The sequence below is a fragment of the Oncorhynchus kisutch genome, linkage group LG10 (assembly GCF_002021735.2).
Source record: "Oncorhynchus kisutch isolate 150728-3 linkage group LG10, Okis_V2, whole genome shotgun sequence".
Taxonomy (NCBI): domain Eukaryota; kingdom Metazoa; phylum Chordata; class Actinopteri; order Salmoniformes; family Salmonidae; genus Oncorhynchus; species Oncorhynchus kisutch.
The window spans coordinates 6,727,206-6,743,390 of NC_034183.2; the positions used below are offsets into that span (position 1 = coordinate 6,727,206).

Below are 16,185 nucleotides of genomic sequence, written 5' to 3' on the forward strand. Positions count from 1 at the left end.
ACTGCAGCCAATTTGTTGAGTAGAGTGTTGGAGGCTATTTTGTAAATGACATCACTGAAGTCAAGGATCGGTAGGACAGTCAGTTTTACGAGGGTATGTTTGGCAGCACGAGTGAAGGATGCTTTTTTTGCGAAACAGGAAGCCGATTCTGGATTTAATTTTGGATTGGAGATGCTTAATCTGAGTCTGGAAGGAGAGTTTACAGTCTAACCAGACAACTTTGTAGTTGTCCACATATTCTAAGTCAGAACCATCCAGAGTAGTGATGCTGGACAGGCAGATGTGGGCAGCGATCGGTTGAAGAGCATGCATTTAGTTTTACTTGCATTTAAGAGCAGTTGGAGGCCACGGAAGGAGAGTTGTATGGCATTGAAGCTTGTCTGGAGGTTAGTTGACACAGTGACTAAATAAGGGCCAGAAGTATACAGAACGGTGTCGTCTGCATAGAGGTGGATCAGGGATTCACCCGCAGCAAGAGCGACATCATTTATGTATACAGAGAAGAGAGTCGGCCCGAGAATTGAACCCTGTGGCACCCCCATAGAGACTACTGCCAGAGGTCCGGACAACAGGCCCTCCGATTTGACACACTGAACTCTATCTGAGAAGTAGTTGGTGAACCAGACGAGGCAGTCATTTGAGAAACCAAGGCTATTGAGTCTGCCAATAAGAATGTGGTGATCAGGTTACAATGCACTGTCACCTGATACGTGACCATCACAGGAAGTACATTATGTTCCAAGATGGATGCAATGTAACTGGTCCATTTAAAAAAATAAAAAAAACCCACAGAGAGAAAGCGTCAACAAGAGTCTTTTATTTCTACAAAATTTACATTGGCGTGACTTCATGCCCCTCAAAATGGCAAGAGCACTTGAAGCAGTAAGGGAATAGGGAGGAGAAGCACTCGAGTACAAAGCAAGGCAGGTAAAAAGTCTATACTTCATCAAATACACACTAGCGACCTGCTAGTTCAGGCATGCTTCTTTCCTTCCATCTCATTGTGGTTCTCATTGTGGTCGACAGGTAAGGCCAGTAGGCAAAAAAAATCGACTCCAGTCCTATATGTTACCATCGTACCGACAGAACGCATAAACAATATTACTGTTCATGCACAGGTTGAAATGGGAAAAAACTCTAAATCTACGAGATACAGCCAACTACCCCATACAACACGTCAATCTGTCAACAATTTCATTATACTTAAATAAAGCAGAGATCAAGATAAATATCCTTCGTACATTACAAACCAATACTAAAGTGGAGCAAATAACTCCTATTGCACAGACAATAGGAAAACCAAACCTTAAAGTGAAATGTCAATTGAATAGTGTTGGTGCATGAACTCTAAAACAGCATTCAAATGTGGTTCATAAGTAGTTATATAAAAATGTAGCTAATTTTCCACACTGATATACAATAGAAAATGTTTTATGAATCATATAGGCCTATGTTGAACATTAAGGACTTTGTAGCATATATATATCATTTTTTTAGGAGAAATATATCATATAAAACTGTCACAAGAATGAGAACATTCTTTAAAATGTTTTAAATGTCAGAAAAAAATTACAAAAGCAGTAAGCAAAATGGTATAAAATCTGCAGTTGAAATGGCAGAGAAAGAGAGAGAAATGTAGAGAGAGCAAGAGAAGGGGTGAGAGAGAGAGAGCAAGAGAAGGGGTGAGAGAGAGAGCAAGAGAAGGGGTGAGAGAGAGCAAGAGAAGGGGTGAGAGAGAGAGCAAGAGAAGGGGTGAGAGAGAGAGCAAGAGAAGGGGTGAGAGAGAGAGCAAGAGAAGGGGTGAGAGAGAGAGCAAGAGAAGGGGTGAGAGAGAGAGAGCAAGAGAAGGGGTGAGAGAGAGAGCAAGAGAAGGGGTGAGAGAGAGAGCAAGAGAAGGGGTGAGAGAGAGAGAGCAAGAGAAGGGGTGAGAGAGAGCGAGAGAAGGGGTGAGAGAGAGCGAGAGAAGGGGTGAGAGAGAGAGCGAGAAGGGGTGAGAGAGAGAGCGAGAAGGGGTGAGAGAGAGAGCAAGAGAAGGGGTTAGAGAGAGCAAGAGAAGGGGTGAGAGAGCAAGAGAAGGGGTGAGAGAGAGAGCAAGAGAAGGGGTGAGAGAGAGCAAGGGGAGAGAGAGAGGGCAAGAGAAGGGGTGAGAGAGAGCAAGAGAAGGGGTGAGAGAGAGCAAGAGAAGGGGTGAGAGAGAGCAAGAGAAGGGGTGAGAGAGAGCAAGAGAAGGGGTTAGAGAGAGCAAGGGGTGAGAGAGAGCAAGAGAAGGGGTGAGAGAGAGAGAGCAAGAGAAGGGGTGAGAGAGAGAGCAAGAGAAGGGGTTAGAGAGAGCAAGGGGTGAGAGAGGGCAAGAGAAGGGGTGAGAGAGAGCAAGAGAAGGGGGAGAGAGAGGGCAAGAGAAGGGGTGAGAGAGAGGAGGGGTGAGAGAGAGGGCAAGAGGACTAGTAGATGGAGAGAGGGCAAGAGGACTAGTAGATGGAGAGATAGAGCGAGAAAGAAGAGTGGCAAGGCGCCTGGTACAGTTTATAGATGTACTGTGAGCGTGTATACTGTATGCTACTCATAGCTGTGTCATAGTCACCCTGTCCGTTCCAAAGATCCATATCTCTTGTACATCTTGGCATTAGGGGAGGCATGTACTGCGGTGCACACGGCCAACATCGAGCAGCAGAACCTTTCTTTATACCAAGGCGAAGCATGGCAAACTATCCTACTGCCTCTGAAAAAGCTTGTATTTCAAATAAAACATTTTTTAGAAGGACAGAACAGCCAAAAAGGCATTTTCAAGTCAACTGGTACCAATACTCTTCATGTTGTTGACTGAACCTCAGTGTCGATTGAGACTTTCATAAATCTCTCCATGTCTGTCGATCTTTAGCCCACCTGCCACTACAGACAGAAGGGGGGAAACAAGTGAATTGTGTTATTGAATAGGAATGACCACAGCAATTAACAGTATATTGCCTGTATGAAGTTCCTATTTTGTAGACATAAATATATATGTAAAATATTGTGACGAAAACATTTCTACGGCTCCAACTGAGCATCAACCAGCAGTTACAATGCTTCTCCAGACATCACCTAATCTGTGGCCTAGATGAAAGGACCCACCTTCAGCCCTCCTCCAGACATCACCTAATCTGTGTCCTAGATGAAAGGACCCACCTTCAACCCTCCTCCAGACATCACCTAATCTGTGTCCTAGATGAAAGGACCCATCTTCAACCCTCCTCCAGACATCACCTAATCTGTGTCCTAGATGAAAGGATCCACCTTCAGCCCTCCTCCAGACATCACCTAATCTGTGTCCTAGATGAAAGGATCCACCTTCAGCCCTCCTCCAGACATCACCTAATCTGTGTCCTAGATGAAAGGATCCACCTTCAGCCCTCCTCCAGACATCACCTAATCTGTGTTCTACATTAAAGGATCCATCATTCAGCCCTCCTCCTCCTCTCCCTCCAGACATCACCTAATCTGTGTTCTAGATGAAAGGATCCACCTTCAGCCCCCCTCCTCCCCCCAGACATCACCTAATCTGTGTTCTACATTAAAGGACCCACCTTCAGCCCTCATCCTCTCCCCCCAGACATCACCTAATCTGTGTTCTACATTAAAGGACCCACCTTCAGCCCTCATCCTCTCCCTCCAGACATCAGCTAATCTGTGTCCTAGATGAAAGGACCCACCTTCAGCCCTCATCCCCCTCCAGACATCACCTAATCTGTGTTCTACATTAAAGGACCCACCTTCAGCCCTCATCCTCTCCCCCCAGACATCACCTAATCTGTGTTCTACATTAAAGGACCCACCTTCAGCCCTCATCCTCTCCCTCCAGACATCAGCTAATCTGTGTCCTAGATGAAAGGACCCACCTTCAGCCCTCATCCCCCTCCAGACATCACCTAATCTGTGTTCTACATGAAAGGACCTACCTTCAGCCCTCATCCTCTCCCTCCAGACATCAGCTAATCTGTGTCCTAGATGAAAGGACCTACCTTCAGCCCTCATCCCCCTCCAGACATCACCTAATCTGTGTCCTAGCTGAAAGGACCCACCTTCAGCCCTCCTCCAGACATCACCTAATCTGTGTCCTAGCTGAAAGGACCTATCTTCAGCCCTCCTCCAGACATCTCCTAATCTGTGTCCTAGATGAAAGGACCTACCTTCAGCCCTCCTCCAGACATCTCCTAATCTGTGTCCTAGATGAAAGGATCAACCTTCAGCCCTCCTCCAGACATCACCTAATCTGTGTTCTACATTAAAGGATCCATCTTCAGCCCTCCTCCTCCTCTCCCTCCAGACATCACCTAATCTGTGTTCTAGATGAAAGGATCCACCTTCAGCCCCCCTCCTCCCCCCAGACATCACCTAATCTGTGTTCTACATTAAAGGACCCCACCTTCAGCCCTCATCCTCTCCCCCCAGACATCACCTAATCTGTGTTCTACATTAAAGGACCCACCTTCAGCCCTCATCCTCTCCCTCCAGACATCAGCTAATCTGTGTCCTAGATGAAAGGACCCACCCTCAGCCCTCATCCCCCTCCAGACATCACCTAATCTGTGTTCTACATGAAAGGACCTACCTTCAGCCCTCATCCTCTCCCTCCAGACATCAGCTAATCTGTGTCCTAGATGAAAGGACCTAACTTCAGCCCTCATCCCCCTCCAGACATCACCTAATCTGTGTCCTAGCTGAAAGGACCCACCTTCAGCCCTCCTCCAGACATCACCTAATCTGTGTCCTAGCTGAAAGGACCTACCTTCAGCCCTCCTCCAGACATCTCCTAATCTGTGTCCTAGATGAAAGGACCTACCTTCAGCCCTCCTCCAGACATCTCCTAATCTGTGTCCTAGATGAAAGGAGCTACCTTCAGCCCTCCTCCTCCTCCAGACATCTCCTAATCTGTGTCCTAGATGAAAGGACCCACCTTCAGCCCCCCCCCTCCAGACATCACCTAATCTGTGTCCTAGATGAAAGGACCTACCTTCAGCCCTCCTCCCCCTCCAGACATCACCTAATCTGTGTCCTAGATGAAAGGACCTACCTTCAGCCCTCCTCCCCCTCCAGACATCTCCTAATCTGTGTCCTAGATGAAAGGAGCTACCTTCAGCCCTCCTCCTCCTCCAGACATCTCCTAATCTGTGTCCTAGATGAAAGGACCTACCTTCAGCCCTCCTCCCCCTCCAGACATCTCCTAATCTGTGTCCTAGATGAAAGGAGCTACCTTCAGCCCTCCTCCTCCTCCAGACATCTCCTAATCTGTGTCCTAGATGAAAGGACCCACCTTCAGCCCTCCTCCCCCTCCAGACATCACCTAATCTGTGTCCTAGATGAAAGGACCTACCTTCAGCCCTCCTCCCCCTCCAGACATCACCTAATCTGTGTCCTAGATGAAAGGACCTACCTTCAGCCCTCCTCCCCCTCCAGACATCACCTAATCTGTGTCCTAGATGAAAGGACCTACCTTCAGCCCTCCTCCCCCTCCAGACATCACCTAATCTGTGTCCTAGATGAAAGGACCTACCTTCAGCCCTCCTCCCCCTCCAGACATCTCCTAATCTGTGTCCTAGATGAAAGGACCTACCTTCAGCCCTCCTCCCCCTCCAGACGGAGACGTGGTCATCTCTTGTTTGTTCATCTCCTCCTGTTTCTTTTTCTTTCTCTCAACTGCTTCTGGGTTTTTGACACCCCTGTAGGTTGTCTAAGAGGAGATGGGGAAGTCAGAATCGTTTTTGACACCCCTGTAGGTTGTCTAAGAGGAGATGGGGAAGTCAGAATGGTTTTTGACACCCCTGTAGGTTGTCTAAGAGGAGATGGGGAAGTCAGAATGGTTTTTGACACCCCTGTAGGTTGTCTAAGAGGAGATGGGGAAGTCAGAATGGTTTTTGACACCCCTGTAGGTTGTCTAAGAGGAGATGGGGAAGTCAGAATGGTTTTTGACACCCCTGTAGGTTGTCTAAGAGGAGATGGGGAAGTCAGAATGGTTTTTGACACCCCTGTAGGTTGTCTAAGAGGAGATGGGGAAGTCAGAATGGTTTTTGACACCCCTGTAGGTTGTCTAAGAGGAGATGGGGAAGTCAGAATGGTTTTTGACACTCCTGTAGGTTGTCTAAGAGGAGATGGGGAAGTCAGAATGGTTTTTGACACCCCTGTAGGTTGTCTAAGAGGAGATGGGGAAGTCAGAATGGCAGCTGGCTAAAGACATTGGTTGTCTCTCAAATGGTGTGTATGTGGGGGGGGGGGGAGAAGGGGGTGGGGAGAAGGTGGTGGTGGTGTGTATGTGGGGGGATATGGGGGTGGGGGGAGACAGGGGGTGGGTGGTGGTGTGTGGGGAGGAGAAGGGGGTGGGTGGTGGGGGGGAGACAGGGGGTGGGTGGTGGTGTATGGGGGGGAGACAGGGGGTGGTGGTGTGTATGTGGGGGGAGATGGGGTGGGGGGGGAGACAGGGGGTGGGTGGTGGTGTGTGTGGGGGGGGGGTGTGGTGGTGTTTGGAAGGGAGAAGGGGGTGGTGGTGTGTATGTAGGGAGGGGTGGAAGATGCCAGAGATTCCAAGAGATGAGCTCAGACATTCTCCTCATACTCACCTGGGTGCTTTAAATAGGCTGACATGTTTCATTTGTTGGGAAACAATTGGCTTTGACTGAATAATTTGTGTCACAGTAAAAAAAATACCCACCAGTCTAAACATTGATTGATGAGACTTTAGTAGCCTTGCAACAAGGGTACAAACAACAAAGATTGGATTTCTTGGTTAAAGTCTTGGTTAAAGTCTCTAGTTATATAAGCTACCCTTTTCACACGATATAGCCCGAATCGAGCCGAGCTGCAGTGCGCTGACCCGCTCACACAGCACATCTATCGTAGCTGCTGGATTGGAGTCAGCACAGTAGGGTTTGGGTCAGAACAATAGTGTGAAAACTATTTAAAGGATAGGTCCACTGGGTTTACCTTCTCTCTGCCTTCTCACAATTCACTTTATTACTTGTAAATAAGCCATGACGTGTATTATTTGTTTATTTAACCTTTAACTAGGCAAGTCAGTTAAGAACAAATTCTTACTTTACAATGACGGCCTAACCCCCCCCCCCCCCGGCCAAACCCTCCCCTAACCCAGACGACGCTGGGCCAATTGTGCGCCACACTATGGGACTCCCGATCACGGCCGGTTGTGATACAGCCCAGAATCGAACCAGGGTCTGTAGTGACACCTCTAGCACTTGAAACAATGGGACACAACACTTTACATGTTGCGTTTATATTTATGTTCATGTATACTTGACATAGCACAGTCCTAATGTATATAATATATCCTATTGTCTATAATATATCATATTGTATATAATATATCATATTGTATATAATATATCTTATCGTCTATAATATATCATATTGTCTATAATATATCATATTGTATATAATATATCATATCGTCTACACATTCTACCACAATAAGTTATTATTCTTATTTCCATGATACTCCTTTTCCATCGCTTGTTCTATTTGTGATTTGCTGTTTGATTATTATTGATCTCTGTACTGCTGTTGAGGAGAGCTTGCAGCTAGGCATTTCACTGTACCGTTTACACCTGCTGTATCCTGTGTATGTGACACATCAACTTTGATTTGATTCTCCCGGTAGGCTCCACTCTGTCTCAGTAAACTCCATTAATAAGAAGGCAGGGAGAGTGGCTGGCTGCTGAGACTGACTGGCCAGTGGCTGTATCCAGTGTGATACTTAGCAGATACTTTCATCCTAAGTGATTTTTTATGGTACAGTGAGTGCATACAAAGGTATGTGTACAGGGTCCCGGTGGGTATTGAACCCACAACCTCACCACACGCTAATCCAACTAAGTCACAAAGGACCACCATGTGTAGGTTATATAGGGCTGGTTTCCCAAACACAAATGAAAGCCTAGTCCTGGACTGAAAAGCACTTTCAATGGAGATTCTCCAGGACTAGGCTTAATCTGTGTCCGGGAAACCAGCCCTTAGTGTAACAGTGTAGGCCTAGGCTATATGGGTGTCGTGAACACTTGTCAAAACCAGTCATACCTCTTTCTGTCTCTTCTCAGCTGCCTCTGCTAGCTGACGTCTCCTCGTCTCCTGTGAAGGAAGCAGAATGATGTTGAGTGTTTCAATCATAGAATTACATAGGATAAGGGATTTATAGGATATCTGTGGTTTCAAACTATTGGAAGAGGGTAATGAGCATTACAGTTATCATTCATATATCTTCCATAACAGGGGGAGAGACGTTGTCAAAAAATATATATCTTAGAAGAATAATGTAACCAAGTTGACATGAACAAACACATCTGGGACCAGGTTATGTTTGGTAACAGGAATGACAAGGAGGGGCACACTGGCACAAACAGACTGGTACCCAGGCTATAACCAGATAGGGGCGTGTCTGAAACTTGGTAGCTAGTCTGGTAAGGTAAACATCAACAATAAAAATGTGTAGATACCTCGCTAGCTATGTTTACTGTCAATAACCAACACTCTGGCACACCTAGATAGCACTAGTTAGGTTGATCGAAGGACAGAAAATGGATACACCCAGAGTAGCTAGCTAATGAACATGTTATAATTAACAAGGATAGTTTGTAGTTTTGCTAGTTAACTTACTGGGTCTGGTGTCGGTACCACGTCGTCTCCAGCTCCACCAAGGCACGAGAAGCACATCCCCATACTTGAGCAAGGCAATCAATTTGTTAGTATCCGTTTTGAATGTTTGCTCACTAGTTGACTAGAATAAAAAATAAAATAAAAAACTCAACTACAACTAGCAAAATTGCCTAGCTTCTTTTATGCATATCGACGAAGCTAACTAACTAGCCATTCCCGCTTGTGCTAAATCTACGAGCTTACTACTAGCTACTATAACTAAGCAGTTGCTAACTAGTTGTATTGCTAACTAACTACTATTTATCCAAAATAACCTTTTGTTGAAACGACGCGTCATTTTGAGAAAAAAAAACGTTCAATTTGAAAGACAGCGGAGAAAAAAAGATGACCTAATTTAGCTACTTCACCCATGTAAACACAGAATATGGGCTATGTTCCAGGACATACAAAGAACTGGGCCCATGACTCTCACCTTTGCCTTTGCGTTTGCGTTGCACCCATAGAAAACGTTGTGATCTGAAACAACCCACTTTGTCCGATCAGGCGTGAGAGAAACTGTGGTGCACACGACTGCCATCGTGTGGTGAGGAGTGGACGTTACCCATATGTGACAGGTCGCACCTTTGCAGCGCTTGTGAGATCTGTTCATGTGCGCAGCTATACTGTATAACATAAATTAAAATATACCTGGAACGCAACCATTTCCATTGGGGCTGGTGTGCAGCAAATCAATTCAAAACGAATGGAATAGTATTGGTTTCATTATCATAGCCAACAAACGACCCCATTTTCTATGTTTTTAATCATAGGAAACTCTTTAATTTGTAAACAAATTAAATGATGTAGTCCTAGTTTCAAACCATAACCATGTTCTCCATAATGTGACCTAATGTTGCTCATGGAATGGCTTTCCCTTGCAACATTATTTGGGAGCTAGAGAGGATGTACCATATAATTAGGAATTATAATAATTATAATACGATCTCACCGAGTGCTGTTCATGTAAAGTGTTTCCTTCAAATCAATAAAAATTGAGAAAAAAAACCCAAGTACAATTTGTTGAACTACTGTACATGTTCTTTACAAGAGTATGTCCTGGAAAATATAATATCATGACATTAACAGCTTAATGTGTGTAATTCATTGACATATAGATGCAATCTAGATATATGTTTCCGACTCTTGTATAATTTCGCGAAATAGTCCATAAAAATTATATTATTTGCATTATAGGCTCACTTTTTGGTCATCTTGGATCAGCGTATCCCTGCTTGAGTAGCATTTTCTACACAGAGTTCACCCTTCTCCCAATCAATGTAATCAATAGACGTTTTATTATAGCATACTGTGAGAACCATAACCAATCGCATTTCAAACCCCACCCACGAATACAGCTAAACTTAACATGTCAAAAGCTCGTGCGTTAGTCAGTGTGTCTGTTGGAAGAGAAAGACAGTGGTCCGAATCCGCTTCAAGGAAGCATATTTCATTTCATGTTTATTCGTTAGATTAATAGTATTGTTGCATCCGAGGCACGGGGGATAACGGGAATCGCGCAATGGAAGTTCAAGTTCAGTTTCATTCAGTGGATCCCGGACTGGAACTTTCCTCCGCGGGGAATGGTAGGGCTAACACCAACTCCACTTTAAATAGTTTCTGTGCGGATTCATTTCCTAAGGGTTTATCTTTTGTTTATATTGGCATGTGGGATTATATTTTAGATAAAGCCTAATTGCTTTTCTGACATGGTCTAAGCCTACGTTTTTATAATAGAAAAAAACCTCTCAAAACAGAAGCGACTCTCAATAGAATCAACACGTTTCTATCTCAATTAGGAATGAAAGGTTCACTTTACAGTCGCTATAATGTCGATGCACGTCAGTTATTCCTGAGGCGAAACTGCGCGCAACTCTATAGGAATAGATTTGGGATTTTACGCACTAAGTTAATATGAATGTGAAAATATATTTCCAAATTTTTTTTAGGGGGACCATAAAAACACTAATGACGAAATTGTCTACATATATTCATCATATTTCTCCCCCTCAGAGATATTCATTAAATGCATTCATTTGCGTAGCCTATCAAACAATGTAACACAGGTTACTAAAATGATATTCATATGAATAACTTTATTGACAAAACCTCCAGTAGCCTACAGACTGAGTGTACAAAACATTAGGGACACCTGCGCTTTCCATCACATAGACTGACCAGGTGAATCCAGGTGAAAACTATGACTCTTTAATGATTTCACTTGTTAAATCCACTTCAATCAGTGTAGATGAAGGGAAGAGACAGGTTGAAGAAGGATTTTTAAGCATTGAGACAATTGAGATACATACAATTGTGTATGTGTGCCATTCAGAGGGTGAATGGGCAAGACAAAATATTTAAGTGCCTTTGAACAGAGTATGGTAGTAGGTACCAGGCCGACCGGTTTGAGTCAAGAACTGCAACCCTCCTGGATATTTCACACTCAATAGTTTCCTGTGTGTATCAGTAATGGTTCACCACCCAAAGGACATTCAGCCAACTTGACACAACTGTGGGATGCATTGGAGTCAACATGGGCCAGCATCCCTGTGGAACGCTTTCCACACCTTGTAGAGTCCCATGCCCCGACGAATTGAGGCTGTTCTGAGGGCAAGAAGGCAGGGGACGGACGGACTAATAATCATAGTAACAGTAATAATCAATAATAACACTAATACTCAATAATCATGTTTATTCAACATAATAATCAAGAATAGGTTACTTCCAGAACCACTTGGTTATCAGTTTGACTTTGCTGGTGATGTTAATTTTACCAAACATTTGCATCTGTTGCACCATGGACACTAAAGTCATCATAACTAGCCAACTTTTCTTGTCTGGTTAGCCTAATGTTTTTTTACAGGATTGGTAGTGGTTATGTCCCATATTGAAAACAGTGGAATTGTGACATCGTAATTCATCAGTAGGTCTCCACCAGGGACATGTTTTACCCGTCATTGTGCCTTCATGTGTTAGCTACAGTGCTTTTTGTTAATTCAGGTCTTCATGTGTTAGCTACAGTGCTTTTTGTTAATTCAGGCCTTCATGTGTTTGCTACAGTGCTTTTTGTTAATTCAGGCCTTCATGTGTTAGCTACAGTGCTTTTTGTTAATTCAGGTCTTCATGTGTTAGCTACAGTGCTTTTTGTTAATTCAGGCCTTCATGTGTTAGCTACAGTGCTTTTTGTTAATTCAGGCCTTCATGTGTTTGCTACAGTACTTTGTTAATTCAGGTCTTCATGTGTTTGCTACAGTACTTTCTTAATTCGGGTCTTCATGTGTTTGCTACAGTACTTTCTTCATTCGGGTCTTGAGAAAGGCCTCTGTGCTGAAACGTCCAAATGAAACCATCTCAACTATATCCCCTCCTTATTTTATCTATAGTATGTAACTATAGGGGATATTTTTACTGTGTGGCACTGATCTTTATAATGTCATTTTTTTAATTATAAACTGGGTAAAACCTTATGATACTTTGTTTGATTTGGTTTTGTCTGTTTAGTAAGGCATTTCATTTTCACACACTCAAACTTAACACAGTTTGAAGCTATAAAGTTTGTTTCCTCTCAGTGTGGTTGTTTGAAAACAAAAACATAAATCAATCAAATTAATTAATAAACCACCTTTTAAATCAGCAGTTGTCACAAAACACACACAACAACCTAATTATGAAATTGTACCGAATTATTGGCAAAACATCAGATGTGATTGGTCACACCAATAATTGGGCAGAAGATCAGAATGGTTTAAGTGCAGCCATTAAGTCTCTTAAAGTCAAGAGGTCTGTCGTTTTGTTTTAATATATAATCAATGTTCCAGGAAGTCAGAGCGAAGTACCTGTAGTGCTCACCAATCGATCAGAATAATGTATCGTCTGTCTATCTACATATTGATAGTGTTTGGGCTAATGTACTGTCTCTACCTGCTCATCAATCAATCAGCTTTATGTACTGTCTCTACCTGCTCACCAGTCAATCAGCTTACTGTACTGCCTCTACCTGCTCACCAGTCAATCAGCTTAATGTACTGCCTCTACCTGCTCACCAGTCAATCAGCTTAATGTACTGCCTCTACCTGCTCACCAGTCAATCAGCTTAATGTACTGTCTCTACCTGCTCACCAGTCAATCAGCTTAATGTACTGCCTCTACCTGCTCACCAGTCAATCAGCTTAATGTACTGCCTCTACCTGCTCACCAGTCAATCAGCTTAATGTACTGCCTCTACCTGCTCACCAGTCAATCAGCTTAATGTACTGTCTCTACCTGCTCACCAGTCAATCAGCGTAATGTACTGCCTTTACCTGCTCACCAGTCAATCAGCTTAATGTACTGCCTCTACCTGCTCACCAGTCAATCAGCTTAATGTACTGCCTCTACCTGCTCACCAGTCAATCAGCTTAATGTACTGTCTCTACCTGCTCACCAGTCAATCAGCTTAATGTACTGTCTCTACCTGCTCATCAATCAATCAGCTTAATGTACTGTCTCACTAATCATTCAGCTTAATGTACTGTCTCTACCTGCTCACCAGTCAATCAGCTTAATGTACTGCCTCTACCTGCTCACCAGTCAATCAGCTTAATGTACTGTCTCTACCTGCTCATCAATCAATCAGCTTAATGTACTGTCTCTACCTGCTCATCAATCAATCAGCCTAATGTACTGTCTCTACCTGCTCACCAGTCAATCAGCTTAATGTACTGTCTCTACCTGCTCACCAGTCAATCAGCTTAATGTACTGCCTCTACCTGCTCACCAGTCAATCAGCTTAATGTACTGTCTCTACCTGCTCACCAGTCAATCAGCTTAATGTACTGTCTCTACCTGCTCATCAATCAATAAGCCTAATGTACTGTCTCTACCTGCTCATCAATCAATAAGCCTAATGTACTGTCTCTACCTGCTCATCAATCAATAAGCCTAATGTACTGTCTCTACCAGCTCAATGTCTCTCTGATGCATCCATTTACAACGTTTACCATTGGGCCCATATTTTGATAAGGACCTGGACTGCCCTAATTGCCATGATTGTTAGAAGCCCCTTTAACCTGGATACATGAACAATAAACACATTAATAACAAGGCACATCAATTACCTAACTTCACGCTGACGGCTAAGACTTCATATAATCTAACTCCTCTCAGGACCTTGTTATCACCTGAAGGCATCATTATGTTTGACTGATATTCGGTAGAGGAACACTGAGCTAACAGAAATCCCCATTAGAATCACAGACAGACGGAACACTGGCAGAACACTGACAGTCAGACAGAACACTGACCGAGCACTGACAGTCAGACAGAACACAGACAGAACACTGACCGTCAGACAGAACACGGACAGTCAGACAGAACACTGACCGAGCACTGACAGTCAGACAGAACACAGACAGAACACTGACAGTCAGACAAAACACTGACAGTCAGACAGAACACTGACAGAACACTGACCGTCAGACAGAACACGGACAGTCAGACAGAACACTGACCGAGCACTGACAGTCAGACAGAACACAGACAGAACACTGACAGTCAGACAAAACACTGACAGTCAGACAGAACACTGACAGAACACTGACCGTCAGACAGAACACGGACAGTCAGACAGAACACTGACAGTTTGACAGAAGACTGACAGTTAGACAAGACACTGACAGTCAGACAGAACACGGACAGAACACATACAATCAGACAGAATATGGTCAGTCAGACAAAACACTGACAGTCAGACAGAACACTGACAGTCAGACAGAACACAGACAGAATACTGACAGATTACTGACAGTCAGACAGAACACTGACAATCAGTCAGAACACTGACAGTTTGACAGTTAGACAGAACACTGACAGTTAGACAGAATATGGACAGTCAGACAGAACACGGACTGTCAGACAGAATATGGACAGTCAGACAGAACACGGACAGTCAGACAGAACACAGACAGAACACTGATAGATCACAGACAGTCAGACAGAACAGACAGTCAGACAGAATATGGACAGTCAGACAGAACACTGACAGATCACTGACATTCAGACAGAAAACAGACAGAATGCTGACAGAACACTGACAGTCAGACAGAAAACAGACAGAACACTGACAGAATGCTGACAGAACACTGACAGAACGCTGACAGAATGCTGACAGAACACCGCCAGTCAGAAAGAACGCTGACAGAACACTGACAGAACGCTGACAGACCGCTGACAGAATGCTGACAGTCAGACAGAACGCTGAATGTTCCACTGAATTCCGCTTCTCCTTCATATTCTAACTAGGTGTTACGCAACACTCTGTCTCTAGGGTTGTGTCCTAAATGTCACACTATTCCCTCTCAAGGTTCCACTAGTCCGTACCGATCTAGGTAGATCCGCTTTCAGGTTTAATGCCCCAATTCTTGGAATAACCTGCAGAACTCCTTTCATCTTGATTCTCTGGTGCTGCCAGGGCAGTTTAACACTCTAGTATTAAATGTGTTGAATGAGTTGCAGTTGTTTTGAATGAATGAAGAGACTATTGTGGTTGAAATGTTTAAAGTTGTAATTTAAAAAAATGTATTTTGTTATCTTTGTTAGAGTGATCATTTTGTACTGTTGTGTTGTTGTATTACTGTGTGCTCAGGGCTCCTTTAAAAATTAGACACTGGTCTGAATGGGTTTCCCTGACAAAATACATATATGTAGTACCAGTCAAAAGGTTGGACACACCTAATCCTTCAAGGTTTTTAAAAATTTATTTTGTAAATGTTAAAATAATAGCGAAAACATCAGAACTATGAAATAACACATATGGAACCATGTAGTAACCAAAAAAGTGTTAAACAATTCAAAATATATTTAATATTTGAGATTCTTCAAGGTAGTCACCCTTTGCCTTGACAGATTTGCACACTCTTGGCATTCTCTCAACCAGCTTTTTGTTCTTGTTAACTGACTTGGCTAGTTAAATAAAAGGTACAAAAAAAATGCCATTGAAACTATGAAACATGTTGAAGAACAATCTGGCCTTAATGGCCATGTACTCTTATAATCTCCACCTGGCACAGCCAGAAGAGGACTGGCCACCCCTCAGAGCCTGGTTCCTCTCTAGGTTTCTTCCTAGGTTCCTGCCTTTTCTAGGGAGTTTTTCCTAGCTACTGTGCTTCTACATATGTATATATATATACACATATGTATATATATATATATATATATATATTTATTTACCCGTTTACCCAATATGGGGGATTGGAAATGAGGCAGACATTTACATTGATAGAAGCCACAAAAATGACACAATTATCTCTGTTAGCTACCTATAACCAGGACTGGCATTACAATTATTATTTAGGGAAACAGTTATTGTGAACTATCTTATACTGTCCCTAACATCATTACCCCATAGCAACAGGAATGAATAAACACTGTCCCCAACCTTCCCCCCACAAACAACTGCAGATGAAGACTTCATCAGCTGAAGTGAAGACTTGATGTGTGAATGCATATTGTGGTGGTTCATTTCTTTACTAACAA

At 43.5% G+C, this 16,185-nt stretch overlaps 1 protein-coding gene across 3 annotated transcripts; it reads right to left on the reverse strand.

The window, feature by feature from the left end:
- Positions 1–797: 797 nt before the first annotated feature.
- LOC109897669 (small VCP/p97-interacting protein) lies at positions 798–9,213 on the reverse strand. 3 transcript variants are annotated; one of them, XM_020492175.2, is made up of 5 exons: positions 9,110–9,213; positions 8,638–8,701; positions 8,062–8,112; positions 5,591–5,707; positions 798–2,889 (listed from the first exon to the last, which is right to left on the reverse strand). In XM_020492175.2, the coding sequence occupies exons 1-5, from the start codon at positions 9,136–9,138 to the stop codon at positions 2,875–2,877; spliced, it is 276 nt and encodes a 91-aa protein (XP_020347764.1). In that variant the 5' UTR covers positions 9,139–9,213; the 3' UTR covers positions 798–2,874. The 3 variants fall into 3 exon arrangements, with proteins under 3 accessions (XP_020347764.1, XP_020347765.1, XP_020347766.1); XM_020492176.2 differs by lacking the exon at positions 9,110–9,213 and adding an exon at positions 8,952–9,103; XM_020492177.2 differs by having other exon boundaries at positions 8,638–9,131.
- Positions 9,214–16,185: the final 6,972 nt, after the last annotated feature.

Bases quoted from the DNA above. Each gene is read 5' to 3' on its own strand.
- LOC109897669 (XM_020492175.2), bottom strand. From the start codon at position 9,138: ATGGGTGCAACGCAAACGCAAAGGCAAAG. The intron at 8,113-8,637 runs GTAAGTTAACTA...CTTCCTTCACAG, and splicing joins TGGTACCGACACCAGACCCA to GAGACGAGGAGACGTCAGCT. The intron at 5,708-8,061 runs GTATGACTGGTT...ATCTCCTCTTAG, and splicing joins CTGAGAAGAGACAGAAAGAG to ACAACCTACAGGGGTGTCAA.